This window comes from Oncorhynchus clarkii, chromosome 15 (genome assembly GCF_045791955.1).
Source record: "Oncorhynchus clarkii lewisi isolate Uvic-CL-2024 chromosome 15, UVic_Ocla_1.0, whole genome shotgun sequence".
Classification (NCBI taxonomy): Eukaryota; Metazoa; Chordata; class Actinopteri; order Salmoniformes; family Salmonidae; genus Oncorhynchus; species Oncorhynchus clarkii.
Genome location: NC_092161.1, coordinates 11,530,824 through 11,553,019, shown reverse-complemented (window position 1 = coordinate 11,553,019; position 22,196 = coordinate 11,530,824). Strand labels below are relative to the sequence as shown.

The 22,196-nt window shown below is 44.8% G+C and overlaps 1 protein-coding gene across 5 annotated transcripts in view; it reads left to right on the top strand.

Annotated features, from left to right (window-relative positions):
- Positions 1-20,051, top strand: part of LOC139366905 (methionine synthase reductase-like) — a 28,515-nt gene extending 8,464 nt beyond the window's left edge. For 3 of the 5 annotated variants that reach the window (XM_071104652.1, XM_071104653.1, XM_071104654.1), the window contains exons 11-15: positions 2,055-2,235; positions 3,665-3,783; positions 15,159-15,251; positions 18,210-18,401; positions 18,518-19,580. In XM_071104652.1, coding sequence (XP_070960753.1) covers positions 2,055-2,235; positions 3,665-3,783; positions 15,159-15,251; positions 18,210-18,401; positions 18,518-18,662 — 730 coding nt within the window. In that variant the 3' untranslated portion in view covers positions 18,663-19,580. Of the gene's footprint in view, positions 1-2,054; positions 2,236-3,664; positions 3,784-15,158; positions 15,252-18,209; positions 18,402-18,517 lie in introns of all 5 variants that reach the window. The other 2 variants (XM_071104649.1, XM_071104651.1) reach the window with 1 other exon arrangement.
- Positions 20,052-22,196: the final 2,145 nt, after the last annotated feature.

Below are 22,196 nucleotides of genomic sequence, written 5' to 3'. Positions count from 1 at the left end.
TGGAACAAGAGTCGGCTATGGTATACAGTGGTGGAAAAATTACCCAGCTGTCATACTTGAGTAAAAGTAAAGATACCTTAATAGAAAATGACTCAAGTAAAATTTTACTTGAGTTCGTCTAAAAGTATTTGGTCTAAAATATAGTTAAGTATCAAAAGTAAATGTCATTGCTAAAATATACTTAAGTATTAAAAGTATAAATCTTTTCAAATTCCTTATTTTAAGCAAACCAGATCAGAGGCAGCAGGGATGACCAGGGATGTTCTCTGTTTAGTGAGTCTGCCAGATCAGAGGCAGTAGGGATGACCAGGGATGTTCTCTGTTTAGTGAGTCCTACAGACCCGAGGCAGTAGAGATGACCAGGGATGTTCTCTGTTTAGTGAGTCCTCCAGATCAGAGGCAGTAGGGATGACCAGGGATGTTCTCTGTTTAGTGAGTCCTCCAGATCAGAGGCAGTAGGGATGACCAGGGATGTTCTCTGTTTAGTGAGTCCTCCAGATCAGAGGCAGTAGGGATGACCAGGGATGTTCTCTGTTTAGTGAGTTCACCAGATCAGAGGAAGTAGGGATGACCAGGGATGTTCTCTGTTTAGTGAGTCCTCCAGATCAGAGACAGCAGGGATGACCAGGGATGTTCTCTGTTTAGTGAGTCCACCAGATCAGAGGCAGTAGGGATGACCAGGGATGTTCTCTGTTTAGTGAGTCTGCCAGATCAGAGGCAGCAGGATGACCAGGGATGTTCTCTGTTTAGTGAGTCCACCAGATCAGAGGCAGCAGGATGACCAGGGATGTTCTCTGTTTAGTGAGTCCTCCAGATCAGAGACAGCAGGGGTGACCAGGGATGTTCTCTGTTTAGTGAGTCCACCAGATCAGAGGCAGTAGGGATGACCAGGGATGTTCTCTGTTTAGTGAGTCCACCAGATCAGAGGCAGCAGGATGACCAGGGATGTTCTCTGTTTAGTGAGTCCTCCAGATCAGAGACAGCAGGGATGACCAGGGATGTTCTCTGTTTAGTGAGTCCACCAGATCAGAGGCAGTAGGGATGACCAGGGATGTTCTCTGTTTAGTGAGTCCACCAGATCAGAGGCAGCAGGATGACCAGGGATGTTCTCTGTTTAGTGAGTCCACCAGATCAGAGGCAGTAGGGATGACCAGGGATGTTCTCTGTGTAGTGAGTCCACCAGATCAGAGGCAGCAGGGATGACCAGGGATGTTCTCTGTTTAGTGAGTCCACCAGATCAGAGGCAGCAGGGATGACCAGGGATGTTCTCTGTTTAGTGAGTCCATCAGATCAGAGGCAGTAGGGATGACCAGGGATGTTCTCTGTTTAGTGAGTCCTCCAGATCAGAGCCAGTAGGGATGACCAGGGATGTTCTCTGTTTAGTGAGTCCATCAGATCAGAGGCAGTAGGGATGACCAGGGATGTTCTCTGTTTAGTGAGTTCTCCAGATCAGAGGCAGCAGGATGACCAGGGATGTTCTCTGTTTAGTGAGTCCTCCAGATCAGAGGCAGTAGGGATGACCAGGGATGTTCTCTGTTTAGTGAGTCTGCCAGATCAGAGGCAGTAGGGATGACCAGGGATGTTCTCTGTTTAGTGAGTCCTCCAGATCAGAGGCAGTAGGGATGACCAGGGATGTTCTCTGTTTAGTGAGTCCTCCAGATCAGAGGCAGTAGGGATGACCAGGGATGTTCTCTGTTTAGTGAGTCCTCCAGATCAGAGGCAGTAGGGATGACCAGGGATGTTCTCTGTTTAGTGAGTTCACCAGATCAGAGGCAGTAGGGATGACCAGGGATGTTCTCTGTTTAGTGAGTCCACCAGATCAGAGGCAGTAGGGATGACCAGGGATGTTCTCTGTTTAGTGAGTCCACCAGATCAGAGGCAGTAGGGATGACCAGGGATGTTCTCTGTTTAGTGAGTTCTCCAGATCAGAGGCAGTAGGGATGACCAGGGATGTTCTCTGTTTAGTGAGTCCTCCATACCTTCATATATTTTCTCCACTATTTCTGTCTCCTTCCCCCCCTCCTCCTCCTCCTCATCCTCCTCCTCCTCTCTAGCTCCAGTTTAAGACATCCAGGTCGGCTGCACTTTGTTTTCAACGTCATAGAGTTCCCAGCATGCGCTGGGAGACCCGTGGGGAGGCGTGGCCTGTGTACTGGTTGGCTCTCTGACCTAGTTGATCCCATCCTGGTGCACCCTGGGAAGGCTCAGTCCTCCAGCACCCCACCTCTCCCTAAGGTGAGTAGAGGAGTCACCTGTGTTTAGGCGTGTGTGTGCATATAAACTTAACATGTAAAGTGTTGGTCCCTTGTTTCAAGAACTGAAATAAATGTTATTTCTCTCATTTTGTGCACCAATTAGTTTACATCCCTGTTAGTGAGTATTTCTCCTTTAAAAAGATAATGCATATGTGGCATATCAAGAAGCTGATTAAACAGCACGATTATTACACATTATTATGTGCTGGGGACATTAAAGGCCCCTCTAAAATGTGCAGTTTTGTCACACAACACAATGCCACAGGTGTCTCAAGTTTTGAAGGAGTGTGCAATTGGCATGCTGACTGCAGGAATTTCTCTACCATAAACTGTCTCCAACATTTGTTTTAGAGAATTTGGCAGTACGTCCAGCCAGCCTCACAACCGCAGACCACGTGTAACCACGCCAGCCCAGGACATCCACATCCGGCTTCTTCACCTGAGGGATCGTCTGAGAATCAGACACCCAGACAGCTGATGAAACTGTGGGTTTGCACAACCGAAAGATTTCTGCACAAATTGTCAGAAACCGTCTCAGGGAAGCTCTTCTGCAAGCTCGTCGTCCTCACCAGGGTCTTGACCTGACTGCAGTTCAGCATCGTAATCAACTTCAGTGGGAAAATGCTCACCTTTTATGCCATTGCTCTTTATGGATGAATTCCGGTTTCAACTTTACCGGGTAGATGGCAGATCGCATGTATGGCGTTGTGTGGACGAGTGGTTTGCTGATGTCAGTGTTGTCAACTGAGTGCCCCATGGTGGCGGTGGGGTTATGGTATAGGCAGGCATAAGCTATGGACAACGAACACAATTTAATTTTATTGATGGTAATTTGAATGCACAGAGGTACCGTGATGAGATCCTGAGGCCCGTTCTCGTGCCGTTAATTCACCGCCATCACCTCAGGTTTCAGCATGATAATGCACGGCCCCACGTCGCAAGGATCCTGGAAGCTGAAAACGTCCCAGTTCTTCCATGGCCTGCATACTCACCAGACATGTCACCCATTGAGCATGTTTGGGATGCTCTGGATCTATGTGTACGACAGTGTGTTCCAATATCCAGCAAATTCTCACAGCCATTGAAGAGGAGTGGGACAACATTCCACTGGCCACAATCAACAGCCTGATCAACTCTATGCGAAGGAGATGTGCTGCGCTGCATGAGGCAAATGGTGGTCACACCAGATACTGACTGGTTTTCTGATCCACACCCCTACCTTTTTTTACAGGTATCTGTGACCAACAGGATCTGTATTCCCAGTCATGTGACATCCATAGAATAGGGCCTAATGAATTTATTTCAATGGACTGATTTCCATATGAACTGTAGCTCAGTAAAACCTTTTGAAATTATACGAGTGTATAGGTGTGACACACCCATAAACACTTTTTGACCTTTGACCTCAGGTCCATGTGTGTGTGCGTCAGAACTGCTCCTTCCGCCTGCCCTCTGACCTCTCCAAACCCTTCATCATGATTGGACCAGGCACCGGGGTTGCACCCTTCATTGGATTCCTACAACAAAGGTACAGCCCACAAAAATGGAGGATTCATACTAAGCAGGCTACTGTTGTGTTTTAAGTGATGCTTGTTTATCTGGTCAGTGAGTAGAAGTATTTGTTTGAGTTGTGAAGGCCAACTCTGTGTGAAGTTTTCTCTATGGCTCAAGAACAACGACATGAATCACCAGGCTGCTATAACAACCGTGATGCAACAGGAGTGTGTTAAATGTTTACTGTTCAAGTACACCATCAATGTAATATTAACAATTCTTAAGTGATGTCATGTGTAAGTAACGCAGAAACGTATGTGTCCAATAAGTCTGGTGGTAATTCGAGGTCAATCGATAATGTTTTTTCAACACCGATACCGATTTATTGGAGCGCCAAAAATTCATTATTTTTAATTTTTAAATATATATATATATATATAATATATACTTGTAATGATGACAATTACAACAATACTGAATGAATAATGAAATAATATAATACATAAATAAAATCTATTTAGTCTCAAATAAATAATGAAACATGTTCAATTTGGTTTAAATAATGCAAAAACAAAGTGTTGGAGAAGAAAGTAAAAGTGCAATATGTGCCATGTAAGAAAAGCTAACGTTTAAGTTCCTTAATCAGAACATGAGAACATATGAAAGCTGGTGGTTCATTTTTCCCAGTTCTTTAATATTCCCAGGTAAGAAGTTTTAGGTTGTAGTTATTATAGGAATTATGACTCGTCGACTATTTCTCTCTCTACCATTTTGTATTTCATACAGTTGAAGTTGGACGTTTACATACACTAAGGTTGGAGTCATTAAAACTAGTTTTTCAACCACTCCACAAATTTCTTGTTAACAAACTATAGTTTTGGCAAGTCGGTTAGGACATCTACTTTCTGTGTGACACAAATAATTTTTCCAACAATTGTTTACAGACAGATAATTCACTGTATCACAATTCCAGTGGGTCAGAAATGTACATACACTAAGTTGACTGTGCCTTTAAACAGCTTGGAAAATTACAGAAAATTATGTCATGGCTTTCGAAGCTTCTGATAGGCTAATTGACATCATTTGAGTCAATTGGAGGTGTACCTGTGGATGTATTTCCAGGCCTACCTTCAAACTCAGTGCCTCTTTGCTTGACATCATGGGAAAATCAAAATAAATCAGCCAAGACCTCAGAAAAAAAATGTGTAGACCTCCACAAGTCTGGTTCATCCTTGGGAGAAATGCCCTCTGGTCTGATGAAACAAAATAGAACTGTTTGGCCATAATGACCATTGTTATGTTTGGAGGAAAAAGGGGGAGGCTTGCAAGCCGAAGAACACCATCTCAACCATGAAGCACGGGGGTGGTAGCATCATGTTGTGCCGGTGCTTTACTGCAGGAGGGACTGGTGCACTTCACAAAATAGATGGCATCATGAAGATGGAAAATCATTTGGATATATTGAAGCAACATCTCAAGACATCAGTCAGGAAGTTAAATCTTGGTCACAAATGGGTCTTCCAAATGGACAATGACCCCAAGCATACTTCCAAAGTTGTGGCAAAATGGCTTAAGTCAAGGTATTGGAGTGGCCATCACAAAGCCCTGACCTCATTTCTATAGAAACTTGTGGGCAGAACTGAAAAAGCGTGTGCGAGCAAGGAGGCCTTCAAACCTGACTCAGTTACACCTGCTCTGTAAGGAGGAATGGGCCAAAATTCACCCAACTTATTGTGGGAAGCTTGTGGAAGGCTACCTGAAACGTTTGACCCAATTTAAAGACCATGCTACCAAATACTAATTGAGTGTATGTAAACTTCTGACCCACTGGGAATGTGCTGAAGTAACTCATTCTCTCTACTATTATTTTGACATTTCACGATCTTAAAATAAAGTGCTGATCCTAAGACAGAATTTTTTTTACTAGGATTAAATGTCAGGAATTGTGAAAAACTGAGTTTAAATGTATTTGGCTAAGGTGTATGTAAACCTCCGACTTCAACTGTATACCTTTGACTAATGGATGTTCTTATAGGCACTTTAGTATTTCCAGCCTAATCACGGGAGTTGATAGGCTTGAATTCATAAACAGCGCTGTGTTTCAAGCATTGCTAAGAGCTTCTCGCAAACGCAGTAAAGTGCTGTTTGAATGAATGCTTACGAGCCTGCTGCTGCCTACCACCACTCAGTCAGACTGCTCTATCAAATATCAAATCATAGACTTAATTATAATAAACACACAGAAATGCGAGCCTTTGGTCATTTAATATGGTCAAATCCGGAAACTATCGTTTCGAAGACAAAACGTTTATTCTTTCAGTGAAATACGGAACCATTCCGTATTTTGTCGAACAGGTGGCATCCCTAAGTCTAAATATTGCTGTTACATTGCACAACCTTCAATGTTATGTCATAATTATGTAAAATTCTGTCAAATGAATGACGGTCTTTGTTAGGAAGAAACACAGTTCGCAACGAGCCAGGTGGCCCAAACTGCTGCATAAACCCCGCCTCTGCTCGCACTGAACGCAAGAGATGTGACACAATTTCCCTAGTTAATATCGCCTGCTAACACGCGTTTATTTTAACTGAATATGCAGGTTTAAAAATATATATACTTCTGCGTATTGATTTTAAGAAAGGATGTTTATGGTTAGGTACATTTGTGCAATGAATGTGCTTCTTTTTTTTGCAAATGCGCTTTTGTTAAACCATCAGCCATTTGGCGAAGTTGAAGTAGGCTGTGAATCGATGATAAATGAACAGGCACCGCATTGATTATACGCAACGCAGGACAAGCTAGTTAACCTAGTAATATCATCAACCATGTGTAGTTAACTAGTGATTATGTGAAGATTGATTGTTTTTTACAAGTTAAGTTTAATACTAGCCAGCAACTTACCTTGGCTCCTTGCAGCCACGAGGTCCTTTAACGCTGCACTCGCGTAACAGGTGGTCAGCCTGCCACGCAGTCTCCTCGTGGAGTAACAGGTGGTCAGCCTGCCACGCAGTCTCCTCGTTGAGTAACAGGTGGTCAGCCTGCCACGCAGTCTCCTCGTGGAGTAACAGGTGGTCAGCCTGCCACGCAGTCTCCTCGTGGAGTAACAGGTGGTCAGCCTGCCACGCAGTCTCCTCGTGGAGTAACACGTGGTCAGCCTGCCACGCAGTCTCCTCGTGGAGTAACAGGTGGTCAGCCTGCCACGCAGTCTCCTCGTGGAGTAACAGGTGGTCAGCCTGCCACGCAGTCTCCTCGTGGAGTAACAGGTGGTCAGTCTGCCACGCAGTCTCCTCGTGGAGTAACAGGTGGTCAGCCTGCCACGCAGTCTCCTCGTGGAGTAACAGGTGGTCAGCCTGCCACGCAGTCTCCTCGTGGAGTAACAGGTGGTCAGCCTGCCACGCAGTCTCCTCGTGGAGTAACAGGTGGTCAGCCTGCCACGCAGTCTCCTCGTGGAGTAACAGGTGGTCAGCCTGCCACGCAGTCTCCTCGTGGAGTAACAGGTGGTCAGCCTGCCACGCAGTCTCCTCGTGGACAGCAATATAATCGGCCATAATCGGCGTCCAAAAAGGCCTATTACAGATTGTTATGAGAACTTGAAATCGGTCCTGATTGATCAGTCTAACTCTAGTGGTAATGTGACAAACAGAGCTGGGATTAACACTAGTTCTCCAATGAAACTACGTGTAAAGAGGAAATGAGCTCTAAACGCCAAGCGAAGGTCCATTGTGTGTTCTACCTCCTAATGGCTAAAGGAGTAGTCTGCAGTTAACACATCCATGTTTTTGCTTATAAATTGATGATATGTAAAAGTGATTTTAAACTTTTAAATTGTTTTAAGGTTTTGTAAATGGCTCAGTTCAACTGTCGTACCCCGTCGGAACCCAAAATATAAGCTTGTTTTATTTACTCCAATGTTTGTAAACGATGCAAATATAAACAAATACTTAATAGCCTCATAACATGGTTAAAACTATAATGTTGATGTCGTGGATGGTCAGTCCTTGCATCCATAGCTGTGTCTATGAATTTGAGAGTGGTTAACTTTCTCTAGCCCCATCCCTCAGCTTTTTACAGAAACTATGTATTGTTTCAACTGCGGATTGCCCCTTTTTTTAATGTCAGGATTTGGAGCGAGTAAAGCTGATCCTAGATCTGAGCCTAAGGGCAACTTCCCCACCTGAGGTAATAAGTCAAGCGTTTCCAGAGATGTTGGCTGTCTGTCTGGTGTTTATGACTTTGGGAATACGGAGACGTATTGATTTGAATGTGAAGAGGTCTGTAGACCGTCTGTGTCAATGTTAATCATAGCTGGTCATTACTGGGAAGTGCACCGCGGCTCAGACACGGTCACGCCACCTGCCAACTATGAGTGTGCGTGGTTGATGAATGGCTCATGTTGCTAGGTTCAGCTACACTGCGTCGCCATGGTGCATTTTCTCCCCTGACATCACTACACAGTTGTGCCCTCCTTTTCAGGGCACGTTAGTTGACATAGTTTTCAAGCTTTTATATTTTCTTGTTTACCTATCAACTAAAGAAATCCATGTTTCTTGGCACAACTCAAGATTTAGCCTAGACCCAGAGTGGTGGCTCTCCAGTCTCTTTTAGTTGAGTAAAAATCAGTGCAGTCAGGATGGTCAGTTCTTGTATGGAATCCCATGTATCCCATCACGATTTACATGAGGTGTCCTCTTGCATGTGAAAAGTTCATCAGATTAGCGATGACATATCGGTCACGGTCCTTTCAAACCTGATTTGATGTAATGGGGACTTTCCACTTTATAGCAGCCTTCACTAACATGTAGGTAAATAGCAGCCTTCACTAACATGTACAGTGCCTTGCGAAAGTATTCAGCCCCCTTGAACTTTGCGACCTTTTGCCACATTTCAGGCTTCAAACATAAAGATATAAAACTGTATTTTTTTTGTGAAGAATCAACAACAAGTGGGACACAGTTATGAAGTGGAACGACATTTATTGGATATTTCAAACTTTTTTAACAAATCAAAAACTGAAAAATTGGGCGTGCAAAATTATTCAGCCCCTTTACTTTCAGTGCAGCAAACTCTCTCCAGAAGTTCAGCGAGGATCTCTGAATGATCCAATGTTGACCTAAATGACTAATGATGATAAATACAATCCACCTGTGTGTAATCAAGTCTCCGTATAAATGCACCTGCACTGTGATAGTCTCAGAGGTCCGTTAAAAGCGCAGAGAGCATCATGAAGAACAAGGAACACACCAGGCAGGTCCGAGATACTGTTGTGAAGAAGTTTAAAGCCGGATTTGGATACAAAAAGATTTCCCAAGCTTTAAACATCCCAAGGAGCATTGTGCAAGCGATAATATTGAAATGGAAGGAGTATCAGACCACTGCAAATCTACCAAGACCTGTTCGTCCCTCTAAACTTTCAGCTCATACAAGGAGAAAACTGATCAGAGATGCAGCCAAGAGGCCCATGATCACTCTGGATGAACTGCAGAGATCTACAGCTGAGGTGGGAGACTGTCCATAGGACAACAATCAGTCGTATATTGCACAAATCTGGCCTTTATGGAAGAGTGGCAAGAAGAAAGCCATTTCTTAAAGATATCCATAAAAAGTGTAGTTTCAAGTTTGCCACAAGCCACCTGGGAGACACACCAAACATGTGGAAGAAGGTGCTCTGGTCAGATGAAACCAAAATTGAACTTTTTGGCAACAATGCAAAACGTTATGTTTGGCGTAAAAGTAACACAGCTGAACACACCATCCCCACTGTCAAACATGGTGGTGGCAGCATCATGGTTTGGGCCTGCTTTTCTTCAGCAGGGACAGGGAAGATGGTTAAAATTGATGGGAAGATGGATGGAGCCAAATACAGGACCATTCTGGAAGAAAACCTGATGGAGTCTGCAAAAGACCTGAGACTGGGACGGAGATTTGTCTTCCAACAAGACAATGATCCAAAACATAAAGCAAAATCTACAATGGAATGGTTCAAAAATAAACATATCCAGGTGTTAGAATGGCCAAGTCAAAGTCCAGACCTGAGTCCAATCGAGAATCTGTGGAAAGAACTGAAAACTGCTGTTCACAAATGCTCTCCATCCAACCTCTCTGAGCTCGAGCTGTTTTGCAAGGAGGAATGGGAAAAAATTTCAGTCTCTCGATGTGCAAAACTGATAGAGACATACCCCAAGCGACTTACAGCTGTAATCGCAGAAAAAGGTGGCGCTACAAAGTATTAACTTAAGGGGGCTGAATAATTTTGCACGCCCAATTTTTCAGTTTTTGATTTGTTAAAAAAGTTTGAAATATCCAATAAATGTCGTTCCACTTCATGATTGTGTCCCACTTGTTGTTGATTCTTCACAAAATACAGTTTTATATCTTTATGTTTGAAGCCTGAAATGTGGCAAAAGGTCGCAAAGTTCAAGGGGGCCGAATACTTTCGCAAGGCACTGTAGGTACATAGCAGCCTTCATTAACATGTAGGTAGATAGCAGCCTTCGCTAACATGTAGGTTTATAGCAGCCTTCACTAACATGTAGGTTTATAGCAGCCTTCACTAACATGTAGGTTTATAGCAGCCTTCACTAACATGTAGGTACATAGCAGCCTTCAGTAACATGTAGGTACATAGCAGCCTTCACTAACATGTAGGTACATAGCAGCCTTCAGTAAGCCCCGGTGATTGGCTGTGGAAAGGCAGCTTCTCGTTTTCGAAGTACTTTTCAACATACAGACATTTTCTCTGCATAAAGCTTTTCGCCGTAGGAAGAAGTTGGATGAAACGATCTTTTAGTGTACCCTTGTCTCTCGCTCTCGGTCTCTCTGTCAGATTTTAAAACCTGTCACGAAGCGTTGTACAGTAACTGATTTTAAGATTCCAAACAAGTTGTCTACCCCTGATGTCGTGCTTTGATAAGAGATAACAACGGCCAATTTGACAACAGGACGCTGTATCACCAACAGCCATTTTGAAAGCAGGTCGCCAACAAAGCCTGAATGCCCTCTTTTTTTAGCAACAAAGCAGCATTGGGACATTTAACTTCTTCTCCCTCTCCCCTCACTCTTTCCTCATCGCTCCCTCTCTCCTCACTCTTTCCTCATCGCTCCCTCTCCCCTCACTCTTTCCTCATCGCTCCCTCTCCCCTCCCCCTTCTGGCATCCTGTCTTCCTTTGTCAATCGATGGATGTTTTGAAAATGACTTTGTTCCACTTTGTAACTGCAGAAGAGAGGGAGCGAAGGAGCTATGGAGAGAGGGAACAAAGGAGAGAGGGAATGAGGGGGAACGGTTGGAATATCATAACTCGGTGGGATCTGGCGACCTCTGGCTGTCTGACATTGATTAGTCTTCTGAGCTTAAGGATGTGTAATTCATTGAGGTTGTTCACCGGATGAACGGTAGTTGTATTTGGTTATTGTAAACGACTCTATAGTTTCTCCACATTCAGCTGAATGCATTCAAAATCGGGCATGCTAATGTCATTGTAATTCGGCATACTGGTTCAGTGATCATAGCTCAGTGGCACTTCCTGGAATTGTCACGTACAGGCACATATTATCACAGTCTCCTAAAACTCTCATAACTACACTCACACAGAGCATCAAAACCCATTCAGCATGAACAAGGTCAGAGGAAATAAAACCATTACTGAGTTTACCAAGACTTCATTCCTGCTGAATCACAGTTTCTTCTGCTCCTTGTTCATCAGAGAAGCATTGAGAGGCAACCGCCTCCTTTGGACCCAGAATAGAGTGATAGGTTCTGATTCTGTGGCACTGTTTCTCTCACTTCCTGTCGTCTGGGCAGAGATGTGATTTTGGATTTAGAGAGATGGACCGTGTGGTCTGCGCAGAGATGTGATTTGTATTCAGAGGGAGTGGTAGTGTGGTCTGGGCAGAGATGTGATTTGTATTCAGAGGGAGTGGGAGTGGTAGTGTGGTCTGGGCAGAGATGTGATTTGTATTCAGAGGAAGTGGTAGTGTGGTCTGTGTGGCGCAGTAAAAGCCAGGCTATTGATATTGATCCCTGTGGGTTGAGGAGGAGAGGGGAGGGTTGAGGAGGGTTGCCATGAGGAGGGGAGGGTTGGGTTGGGGAAAGAGGAACCCAGTTAAATATGTTTACAGATTATTTTTTTTAATCAGAAAATGTAAATTGTGGATGATGTCACTTGTTTGGTCTGCTCTCTGCTTACCCAATGTATTCATCAATGAGACTGGAATGTTCAGGGTATTCATCAATGAGACTGGAATGTTCAGGGTCTTCATCAATGAGACTGGAATATTCAGGGTCTTCATCAATGAGACTGGAATGTTCAGGGTCTTCCTCAATGAGACTGGAATGTTCAGGGTCTTCCTCAATGAGACTGGAATGTTCAGGGTCTTCCTCAATGAGACTGGAATGTTCAGGGTCTTCCTCAATGAGACTGGAATGTTCAGGGTCTTCATCAATGAGACTGGAATGTTCAGGGTATTCATCAATGAGACTGGAATGTTCAGGGTCTTCATCAATGAGACTGGAATGTTCAGGGTCTTCATCAATGAGACTGGAATGTTCAGGGTATTCATCAATGAGACTGGAATGTTCAGGGTATTCATCAATGAGACTGGAATATTCAGGGATTCATCAATGAGACTGGAATGTTCAGGGTCTTCATCAATGAGACTGGAATGTTCAGGGTCTTCATCAATGAGACTGGAATATTCAGGGTCTTCATCAATGAGACTGGAATGTTCAGGGTCTTCCTCAATGAGACTGGAATGTTCAGGGTCTTTCTCAATGAGACTGGAATGTTCAGGGTCTTCATCAATGAGACTGGAATGTTCAGGGTCTTCATCAATGAGACTGGAATGTTCAGGGTCTTCATCAATGAGACTGGAATGTTCAGGGTATTCATCAATGAGACTGGAATGTTCAGGGTCTTCCTCAATGAGACTGGAATGTTCAGGGTCTTCCTCAATGAGACTGGAATGTTCAGGGTCTTCCTCAATGAGACTGGAATGTTCAGGGTCTTCATCAATGAGACTGGAATGTTCAGGGTATTCATCAATGAGACTGGAATGTTCAGGGTCTTCATCAATGAGACTGGAATGTTCAGGGTATTCATCAATGAGACTGGAATGTTCAGGGTATTCATCAATGAGACTGGAATATTCAGGGATTCATCAATGAGACTGGAATGTTCAGGGTCTTCATCAATGAGACTGGAATGTTCAGGGTCTTCATCAATGAGACTGGAATGTTCAGGGTCTTCATCAATGAGACTGGAATATTCAGGGTCTTCATCAATGAGACTGGAATGTTCAGGGTCTTCCTCAATGAGACTGGAATGTTCAGGGTCTTTCTCAATGAGACTGGAATGTTCAGGGTCTTCATCAATGAGACTGGAATGTTCAGGGTCTTCATCAATGAGACTGGAATGTTCAGGGTCTTCATCAATGAGACTGGAATGTTCAGGGTATTCATCAATGAGACTGGAATGTTCAGGGTCTTCATCAATGAGACTGGAATGTTCAGGGTATTCATCAATGAGACTGGAATGTTCAGGGTCTTCATCAATGAGACTGGAATGTTCAGGGTCTTCATCAATGAGACTGGAATGTTCAGGGTATTCAGAAACCTTATCCAGTCAAGGTTCTCCAGCATCATCTGGCGGGGTGTAGATGGTGGGGCTGTAGATGGCGGGGCTGTAGATGGCGGTGCTGTAGATGGCGGGGCTGTAGATGGTGGCGACGGGGCTGTAGATGGTGGGGGTGTAGATGGTGGCGACGGGGCTGTAGATGGTGGGGGTGTAGATGGTGGCAACGGGGCTGTAGATGGTGGGGGTGTAGATGGTGGCAACGGGGCTGTAGATGGTGGGGGTGTAGATGGTGGCGACGGGGCTGTAGATGGCGAGGGTGTAGATGACGGGGCTGTAGATGGCGGGGCTGTAGATGGCGGGGCTGTAGATGGCGGGGCTGTAGATGGCAGGGGTGTAGATGGTGGCGACGGGGCTGTAGATGGCGGGGCTGTAGATGGCAGGGGTGTAGATGGCGAGGCTGTAAATGGCGAGGGTGTAGATGGCGAGGCTGTAGATGGCGAGGCTGTAAATGGCGGGGGTGTAGATGGCAATGGCGGGGATGTAGATGGCGGGGGTGTAGATGGCAATGGCGGGGATGTAGATGGCGGGGGTGTAGATGGCAATGGCGGGGATGTAGATGGCGGGGGTGTAGATGGCAATGGCGGGGATGTAGATGGTGGGGGTGTAGATGGCAATGGCGGGGATGTAGATGGTGGGGGTGTAGATGGCGAGGGTGTAGGTGGCAGCGGTGGAGGTGTAGATGGTGGGGGTGTAGATGGCGAGGGTGTAGGTGTAGATGGGGGGGGTGTAGATGGCGAGGGTGTAGGTGGCAGCGGTGGAGGTGTAGATGGCGGGGGTGTAGGTGGCAGCGGTGTAGGTGTAGATGGGGGGGGTGTAGATGGCGAGGGTGTAGGTGGCAGCGGTGGAGGTGTAGATGGGGGGGGGTGTAGATGGCAGCGGTGTAGGTGTAGATGGGGGGGGTGTAGATGGGGGGGGGTGTAGATGGCGAGGGTGTAGGTGGCAGCGGTGGAGGTGTAGATGGGGGGGGTGTAGGTGGCAGCGGTGTAGGTGTAGATGGGGGGGGTGTAGATGGCGAGGGTGTAGGTGGCAGCGGTGGAGGTGTAGATGGGGGGGGTGTAGGTGGCAGCGGTGTAGGTGTAGATGGGGGGGGTGTAGATGGCGAGGGTGTAGGTGGCAGCGGTGGAGGTGTAGATGGGGGGGGTGTAGGTGGCGAGGGTGTAGGTGGCAGCGGTGGAGGTGTAGATGGTGGGGGTGTAGATGGCGAGGGTGTAGGTGGCAGCGCACTGGCTCAGCGTTTTGTGTCTTTGTGCCACCTCTGTGCAAAGGATTCTGGGAGCCCTGACAGACTTGTTGGCCACAGGAGGAATCACTTTTATAAGTGGGGCTGACGTGCGGAGGGAGGTGTGTACACGCGCATGCACGCACGCACGCACATACACGACAATGAGCTAAAGTCGTTGTTTTAGTTGTAATCTACGGTGTATTGTGATCCATCTCTTTAGGAGCATGTTAACTTCCTGTCCCCATCATAATTGTGGCTCTGTACTGTATAGATGTTGTAGGGAGATACAACAGTGTCACTGCTCCCTTTTAATGTCTGTTGTGACAAGGACTCTGTCCATTCTTCTGTGTTTTTATTGATTGGGCTTTGAGGTCTCCTCCTGTGTGTGTGTGTGTGTGTGTGTGTGTGTGTGTGTGTGTGTGTGTGTGTGTGTGTGTGTGTGTGTGTGTGTGTGTGTGTGTGTGTGTGTGTGTGTGTGTGTGTGTGTGTGTGTGTGTGTGTGTGTGTGTGTGTGTGTGTGTATTTTAAATTTTCTCCTTTTGTTTTTCTCTTTCAGGGAGAAGGAGAGGGAGGAAAACCCAGAGGCGGAGTTCAGTGAGACCTGGTTGTTCTTCGGTTGTCGCCATAGAGACCGAGACTTCCTGTTTAGGTGAGTGTCATTTTGACCAAAACGTTGGATCTTTCCAAAATGGCACCCCATTCCCTATGTTGTACCCGACTCCTGACCTGGGCCTGCATAGGGTTTCTGGTCGTAGTCCACTGTATAGGGAGTATGATCCCATTTCGGAAGCACCCATGTATTCCCAAAGTGAAGCACCCAAATGGGTGAACTCGGACTTTTCCTCCAATCAGAGTGCAAAGTGAGCAGGGTGTCGAAAGCGTTCCACAGGGACGCTGGCCCATGTTGACTCCAATGCTTCCCACATCTGTGTCACGTTGGCTGGATGTTCTTTGGGTGGTGGACCGTTCTTGATACACACGAGAACCTGTTGAGTGTGAAAAACAGTGTTGCAGTTCTTGACACAAACCAATGCACCTGGCACCAACTACTATACCCTGTTCAAAGGCACTTAAACCCTTTGTCTTGCTCATTCACCCTCGGAATGGAGCACATATACACAATACATGTCTCAAGGCTTAAAAATCCTTCTTTAACCTGTCTCCTCCCCTTCATCTACACTGATTTGAAGTGATTTTAACAGGTGACATCAATAAGGGGTCATAGCTTTCACCTGGGTAATTTTTTAAAATTGTATTTATTTATCCTTTATTTAACTAGGCAAGTCAGTTAAGAACAAATTCTTATTTTCGATGACGGCCTACCCCGGCCAATCCCGGACGACGCTGGGACAGTTGTGCGCCGCCCTGTGGGACTCCCAATCACGGCCGGTTGTGATACAGCCTGGAAACTAACCAGGGTCTGTAGTGACACCTCTAACACTGAGATGCAGTGCCTTAAACCGCTGCACCACTCGGTAGCGCAAGTTCACCTGGTCAGTCTGTCATGGAAAGAGCAGGTGTTCCTAATGTTTTGTCCGCTCAGTGTCCATATGCCATTCAGCAATTCCAATACAGAAGACTTGAAAACATTTGAATCAAGCTGAACTTACTTAACTGAGAGGAATGCAGAACGTCCAAACTATCACCTTAAATGACTTGTAGCACTACAAGGCGAGTACACCAATCAAAGCACTGCATTCTTAGTAGATGAATTTGTCCCGGAAATCATGAAAGAACAGATCAAAGAAATATCCGCCTGTATTTGTTTATTTGCTTCCATCTCTTTGTTAAATACATCCTCACAGCCAGGTATCCTGGCCTGATGGTTGTTTGTTCACAGTGTAGATCTCTCTATCTGCGGGACTTCAACCTAACCCGACTTTGTCCGGTCAGTGGGGGTCTGAAACGTGAACTGATAGAAAAAGAATGCATTCCCTTTGATGCTAAATATATTCTGTGGCCCTAGGCTAAACCCTGGTATCCTGGGTGTGACATTAACATTGCTACACAATGTTCTCCTTAAAAAGCCCTAATCTACCCCAAAACTTAACATATGCGTTAGAGGGTGACACCAATCTGACCTACAGTCAGATACTCAGACCCCCTAATGTTTGCAGTTTCCACCCGTTTTCTCCCTTACCCTCCTTATGGTTCCCTCCCTTTTTTCTCTCTCTTATCTCTCTTTTCATGGATTGTGATTTCGGTGCAGAGGGAAAGGGGGTTTGCTCAGCTCTTGTTAAGGACCAGATTGGCACCACCAGACCAGGGCTGTTTTCTCTGTCAATACACACCAGGGTTTGACTAAGAGCTGAGGCCAGACAGAAGAGCTCAGCTCAGTGGGGTCTGAGTGGACCCCTGGTACCAGGATGTTAACCTTTCAAACAGAAATCAAAGTCTCATTGTATTGGCTGACATTCAACAGAGAAGGGAGGGAAGGACAGAAAAGAGAGAAAGGAGGAGAAATGGGAAATGGCAATATGAAAGTCTCTTATCTAGAGAGAATATTTTTTCTCTGTTAGTTAGCATCTTTCCCCTGGACGTTTCTGTTAGACGTGACATCTTTCCCCTGGACGTTTCTGTTAGACGTGACATCTTTCCCCTGGAGGTTTCTGTTAGACGTGACATCTTTCCCCTGGACGTTTCTGTTAGACGTGACATCTTTCCCCTGGACGTTTCTGTTAGACGTGACATCTTTCCCCTGGACGTTTCTGTTAGACGACATCTTTTAAGGGGGTGTGTTATTCGTGTTGTTCTTTGATCACCGGGAAGTGAACCCTCATCGCTGCTCTTGTTGATTCTGTCTGTGACCTCTTCCTCCCCTCTTCCTGTTTTCTCTCTTGTTTTTCTGGTGTTTAACATGCTTGGTAAACTAGGGATTTGTTTGCAGCTGTCAGAGGTAAAAGAGAATTGTTCATACATAGTCATCCAGATGAATAAATGTCATAAGATTAACATGGTGATGTTGTTGCATCAATGTGTGACATTCAACCCAGTGAAGGACAAAAAGAGAGAGAGAAATGTACAGTAAACACAATGTCTCCTTCGCTCACCTCTCCTGCAGTATTTACTGCATTTATTCTCATTCCTGTCATGGCCTTCATATTTTATTAAAACTAGTTCTAAAACGTCTCCCTGCTACTGCAAAACATTATGTGAATACCTTCACCCAAGTTCCCTCTGTTTCCAGACAACATCCCATATGTCTCTGTCTGTCTGTCCGCCGGTCCATCCTGTCAACCTTGGGTAAGGTTCTTCACTGGCCCAGAAAACAGTCAACTTTATCGTGCTGTTGCTATATACGCAAGGCCCTGTTAAACATTGAGGCGGAATACACAAACAAGCAAGTAATGGACACAGACACACAGACAAGGTTGCAGCAAGGCTAGGTGGATTGATTGTAAAAACATATGGTTATCAGAGGGACTCAACCTTATGAAGTCTATATTTGTCCATTTTCTCTTGCGCTGAATAAGGTGCATCGGCTAGCCTGTGTGTTTATGCGTAGGCTTCCACACCACTTGGATGGATATTATTATTATTTTGGAAATGAAAAACAGTGACATGCTGAAATATATGTGTAAAATAACTCATGGTCTCTTTCTCTCAGAGAGGAGCTGCAGGGGTTTGTGGCCAATGGAACCCTCACCCATCTGAAAGTGTCTTTCTCACGGGACACTCCGGAGGGAACAGAAACACAAACCGAGACGAGACCCAGATACGTCCAACACAACATGCTCAGCCATGCCAAAGACATCGTCAACCTCCTCCTCAAGGAGAATGGATACCTCTATGTCTGCGGGTGAGCTCAGCTTTGATGATGTCAATAGGGAAACAATGGAACAATATGGTTGATAGAGATCATTATCTTAGTAGATGTGGGTCACTGGTTTTACTGTCTGCCTTTTGCTCCCACAGTGATGCTAAGAACATGGCTAAAGATGTAAACGACACCCTGATAGAGATGGTATCAGCAGAGCTTCAGCTGGATAAACTGGACGCCATGAAAAGACTGGCCGGACTCAGGGAGGAGAAACGTTATCTTCAGGACATCTGGAGCTGAAAGTATTCACACCCCTTGACTTTTTCAACATTTTTTTTTTGTGTTACAAGTTGGGATTGAAATGTATGTAATTGTCAGGCAAGCATCCCAGAGTCGCCTCTTCACTGTTGACGTTGAGACTGGTGTTTTGCAGGTACTATTTAATGAAGCTGCCAGTTGAGGACTTGTGAGGCGTCTGTTTCTAAAACTAGACGCTCTAATGTACTTGTCCTCTTGCTCAGTAGTGCTCCGGGGCCTCCCACTCCTCTTTCAATTCTGGTTAGAGCCAGTTTGTGCTGTTCTGTGAAGGGAGTAGTACACAGTGTTGTACGAGATCTTCAGTTTCTTGGCAATTTCTCAGAACAAGAATAGACTGACAAGTTACAGAAGAAATGTATTTGTTTCTGGCCAGTTTGAGCCTGTAATCGAACCCAAAAATGCTGATTCATCATATACTCAACTAGTCTAAATAAAGCCAGTTGTTCTGCTTAAAGAAGCAATACAACAGTTTTCAGCTGTGCTAACATAATTGCAAAAGGGTTTTCTAATGATCAATTATCCTTTTTAAAATTATAAACTTGGATTTGCTAACACAACGTGCCATTGGAACACAGGAGTGATGGTTGCTGATAATGGGCCTCTGTACGCCTTTGTAGATATTCCATTAAAAATCTGCCGTTTCCAGCTACAAGAGTCATTTACAACATGAACAATTTCTACACTGTATTTCTGATCAATTTGATGTTATTTTAATGGACACAAATTTTGCTTTTCTTTCAAAAACAAGGACATTTCTATGTGAATTCATTTTCAATACATTACCAAACATTTCTAAAAACATGTTTTTACTTTGTCAATATGGGGTATTGTGTGTAGATGGGTGAGAATAAAAATATATTTAATCCATTTTGAATTAAAGCTAACAACAATGTGGAATAAGTCAAGGGGTATGAATACTTTCTGAAGGCTCTGTATTTTATGTCTTAGACAGAAAAGGTCCATGTCATATTACTTGGCCATTCGTTTCCATTGAGCAACACCTAAAGTGACAATATGGATTGGGTTGCATGCTGTTCGTCTTGCCTCACAGGACCTGACCATAAACGTCATAAACTGACTGCAGAAGATTTAATTTTCAAACTTTCAAGTACTATAATTGTTTTTATTGTAGTTTTACGCAAGACTAACACGCTGCCTGTTATACTACTCACACACCTCTGTTTGACTCTGGAGTCCTGCCGTGTCGCACCATGAGATCAGTACTGTCGCTATCCCAGGAAGACATCTTGTCGACTTGAGATTATGGAAGAACACCAAGGTACACCAGAGACCATACTTTGTCTGTACAAGCTAAATGAAAGCTAGGTGAAACTGCCTTCAATCATGAGTTAACAAATGTTACACATTTCACATGCTTGTCTTACTGTGTACAAAATCCCAAAATACACTCACTCAAAAAGCTTGTATTTTATTGTGGATTAGCTGCTGCCAAGGCAGAAGCTACTCTTCCTGAGGTCCAGCAACATTAAGGCAGTTCAAATTAAAGGCATTACATTTCATAACACTTTTCACAACACATTAAGCGTGATTCCTCAGGCCACTACTCTACAACAAAATAAAATCTGTTTGTGTGTAGTGCGTATGTTCTCGTGTGTGTGCGTGTCTGCCTGTGTCTTCACAGTTCCCGCAGTTCAATAAGGTCTACTTTTGTAATAAATTTAAAAAATCTGATTCTACTGCTTGCATCAGTTGTGGAGTAGAGTTCTATGTAGTCATGGCTCTATGTGGTACTGAGTGCCTTCCACAGTCTGATTTTGACTTGGGGATTGTGAAGAGACCTTTGGTAGCATGTCTGGGTGTTAGAGCTGTGTGCTAGTAGTTTAAACAGTGCATTCAGCATGTCTATACCTCTCACAAATACAAGTATTGATGAAGTCCATCTCTCCTCCACTTTGAGCCAGGAGAGATTGACATGCATATTATTAATGTTAGAAGCCGTGCTGCCCTGTTCTGAGCCAATTGTAATTTTTCCGAGGTCCCTCTTTCTGGCACCTGACCACACGACTTAACAGTAGTCGAGGTGCAACAAAACTATGGCCTGCAGAGCAGCACTTTATTATAGACAGACTTCTCCCTATCTTAGCTACTGTTTTATCAACGTGTTTTGACCATGACAATTGGTCACCTAAACCTGCTCAATTTCCACATCATTTATTACAAGATTTCTAAAAGGGTGTTATCAGGAATGTTTCTAAACTGAGGGCTGTGTCTCAAACGGTTCCCTATTCCCTGGTTGGAGCACTACGTTTGACCAGGGCTCATAGGGAATAGAGGTTTAGGGTTCAGTGAAGAATTTGTAGCATATACAATGCTTTTAGTTTTCGTTTCTATATTCAGGATGATCTTATTCCCGTTCTGAAACGAACTGCAGCTCTTTAAGTTTTGCAGTGATTTCACTCGCTGTAGTAGCTGGCGTGTATAGTGTTGAGTCATCCACATACATACAGTGGTGGCCAAAAGTTTTGAGAATGACACCAATATTCATTTTCACAAAGTTTGCATGATGGCAATTTGCATATACTCCAGAATGATATGAAGAGTGATCAGATGAATTGCAATTAATTGCAAAGTCCCTCTTTGCCATGCAAATGAACTGAATCCCCAAAAAATATTTCCACTGCATTTCAGCCCTGCCACAAAAGTACCAGCTGACATCATGTCAGTGATTCTCTCGTTAACACAGGTGTGAGTGTTGACAAGGCTGGAGGTCACTCTGTCATGCTGATTGAGTTTGAAATAACAGACTGGAAGCTTCAAAAGGAGGCTGGTGTTTGGAATCATTGTTCTTCCTCTGTCAGCCATGGTTACCTGCAAGGAAACACGTGCCGTCATCATTGCTTTGCACAAAAAGGGCTTCACAGGCAAGGATATTGCTGCCAGTAAGATTGCACCTAAATCAACCATTTATCGGATCATCAAGAACTTCAAGGAAAGCGGTTCAATTGTTAAGAAGGCTTCAGGGTGCCCAAGAAAGTCCAGCAAGCGCCAGGACCGTCTCCTAAAGTTGATTCAGCTGCAGGATCGGGGCACCACCAGTACAGAGCTTGCTCAGGAATGGCAGCAGGCAGGTGTGAGTGCATCTGCACGCACAGTGAGGCAAAGAGTTTTGGAGGGTGGCCTGGTGTCAAGAAGGGCAGCAATGAAGCCACTTCTCTTCAGAAAAAACATCAGGAACAGACTGATATTCTGCAAAAGGTACAGGGATTGGACTGCTGAGGACTGGGGTAAACTCATTTTCTCTGAGGAATCCCCTTTCCGATTGTTTGGGGCATCCGGAAAAAAGCTTGTCCGGAGAAGACAAGGTGAGCGCTACCATCAGTCTTGTGTTATGCCAACAGTAAAGCATCCTGAGACCATTCATGTGTGGGGTTGCATCTCAGCCAAGGGAGTGGGCTCACTCACAATTTTGCCCAAGAACACAGCCATGAATAAAGAATGGTACCAACACATCCTTCGAGAGCAACTTCTCCCAACCACCCAGGAACAGTTTGGTGA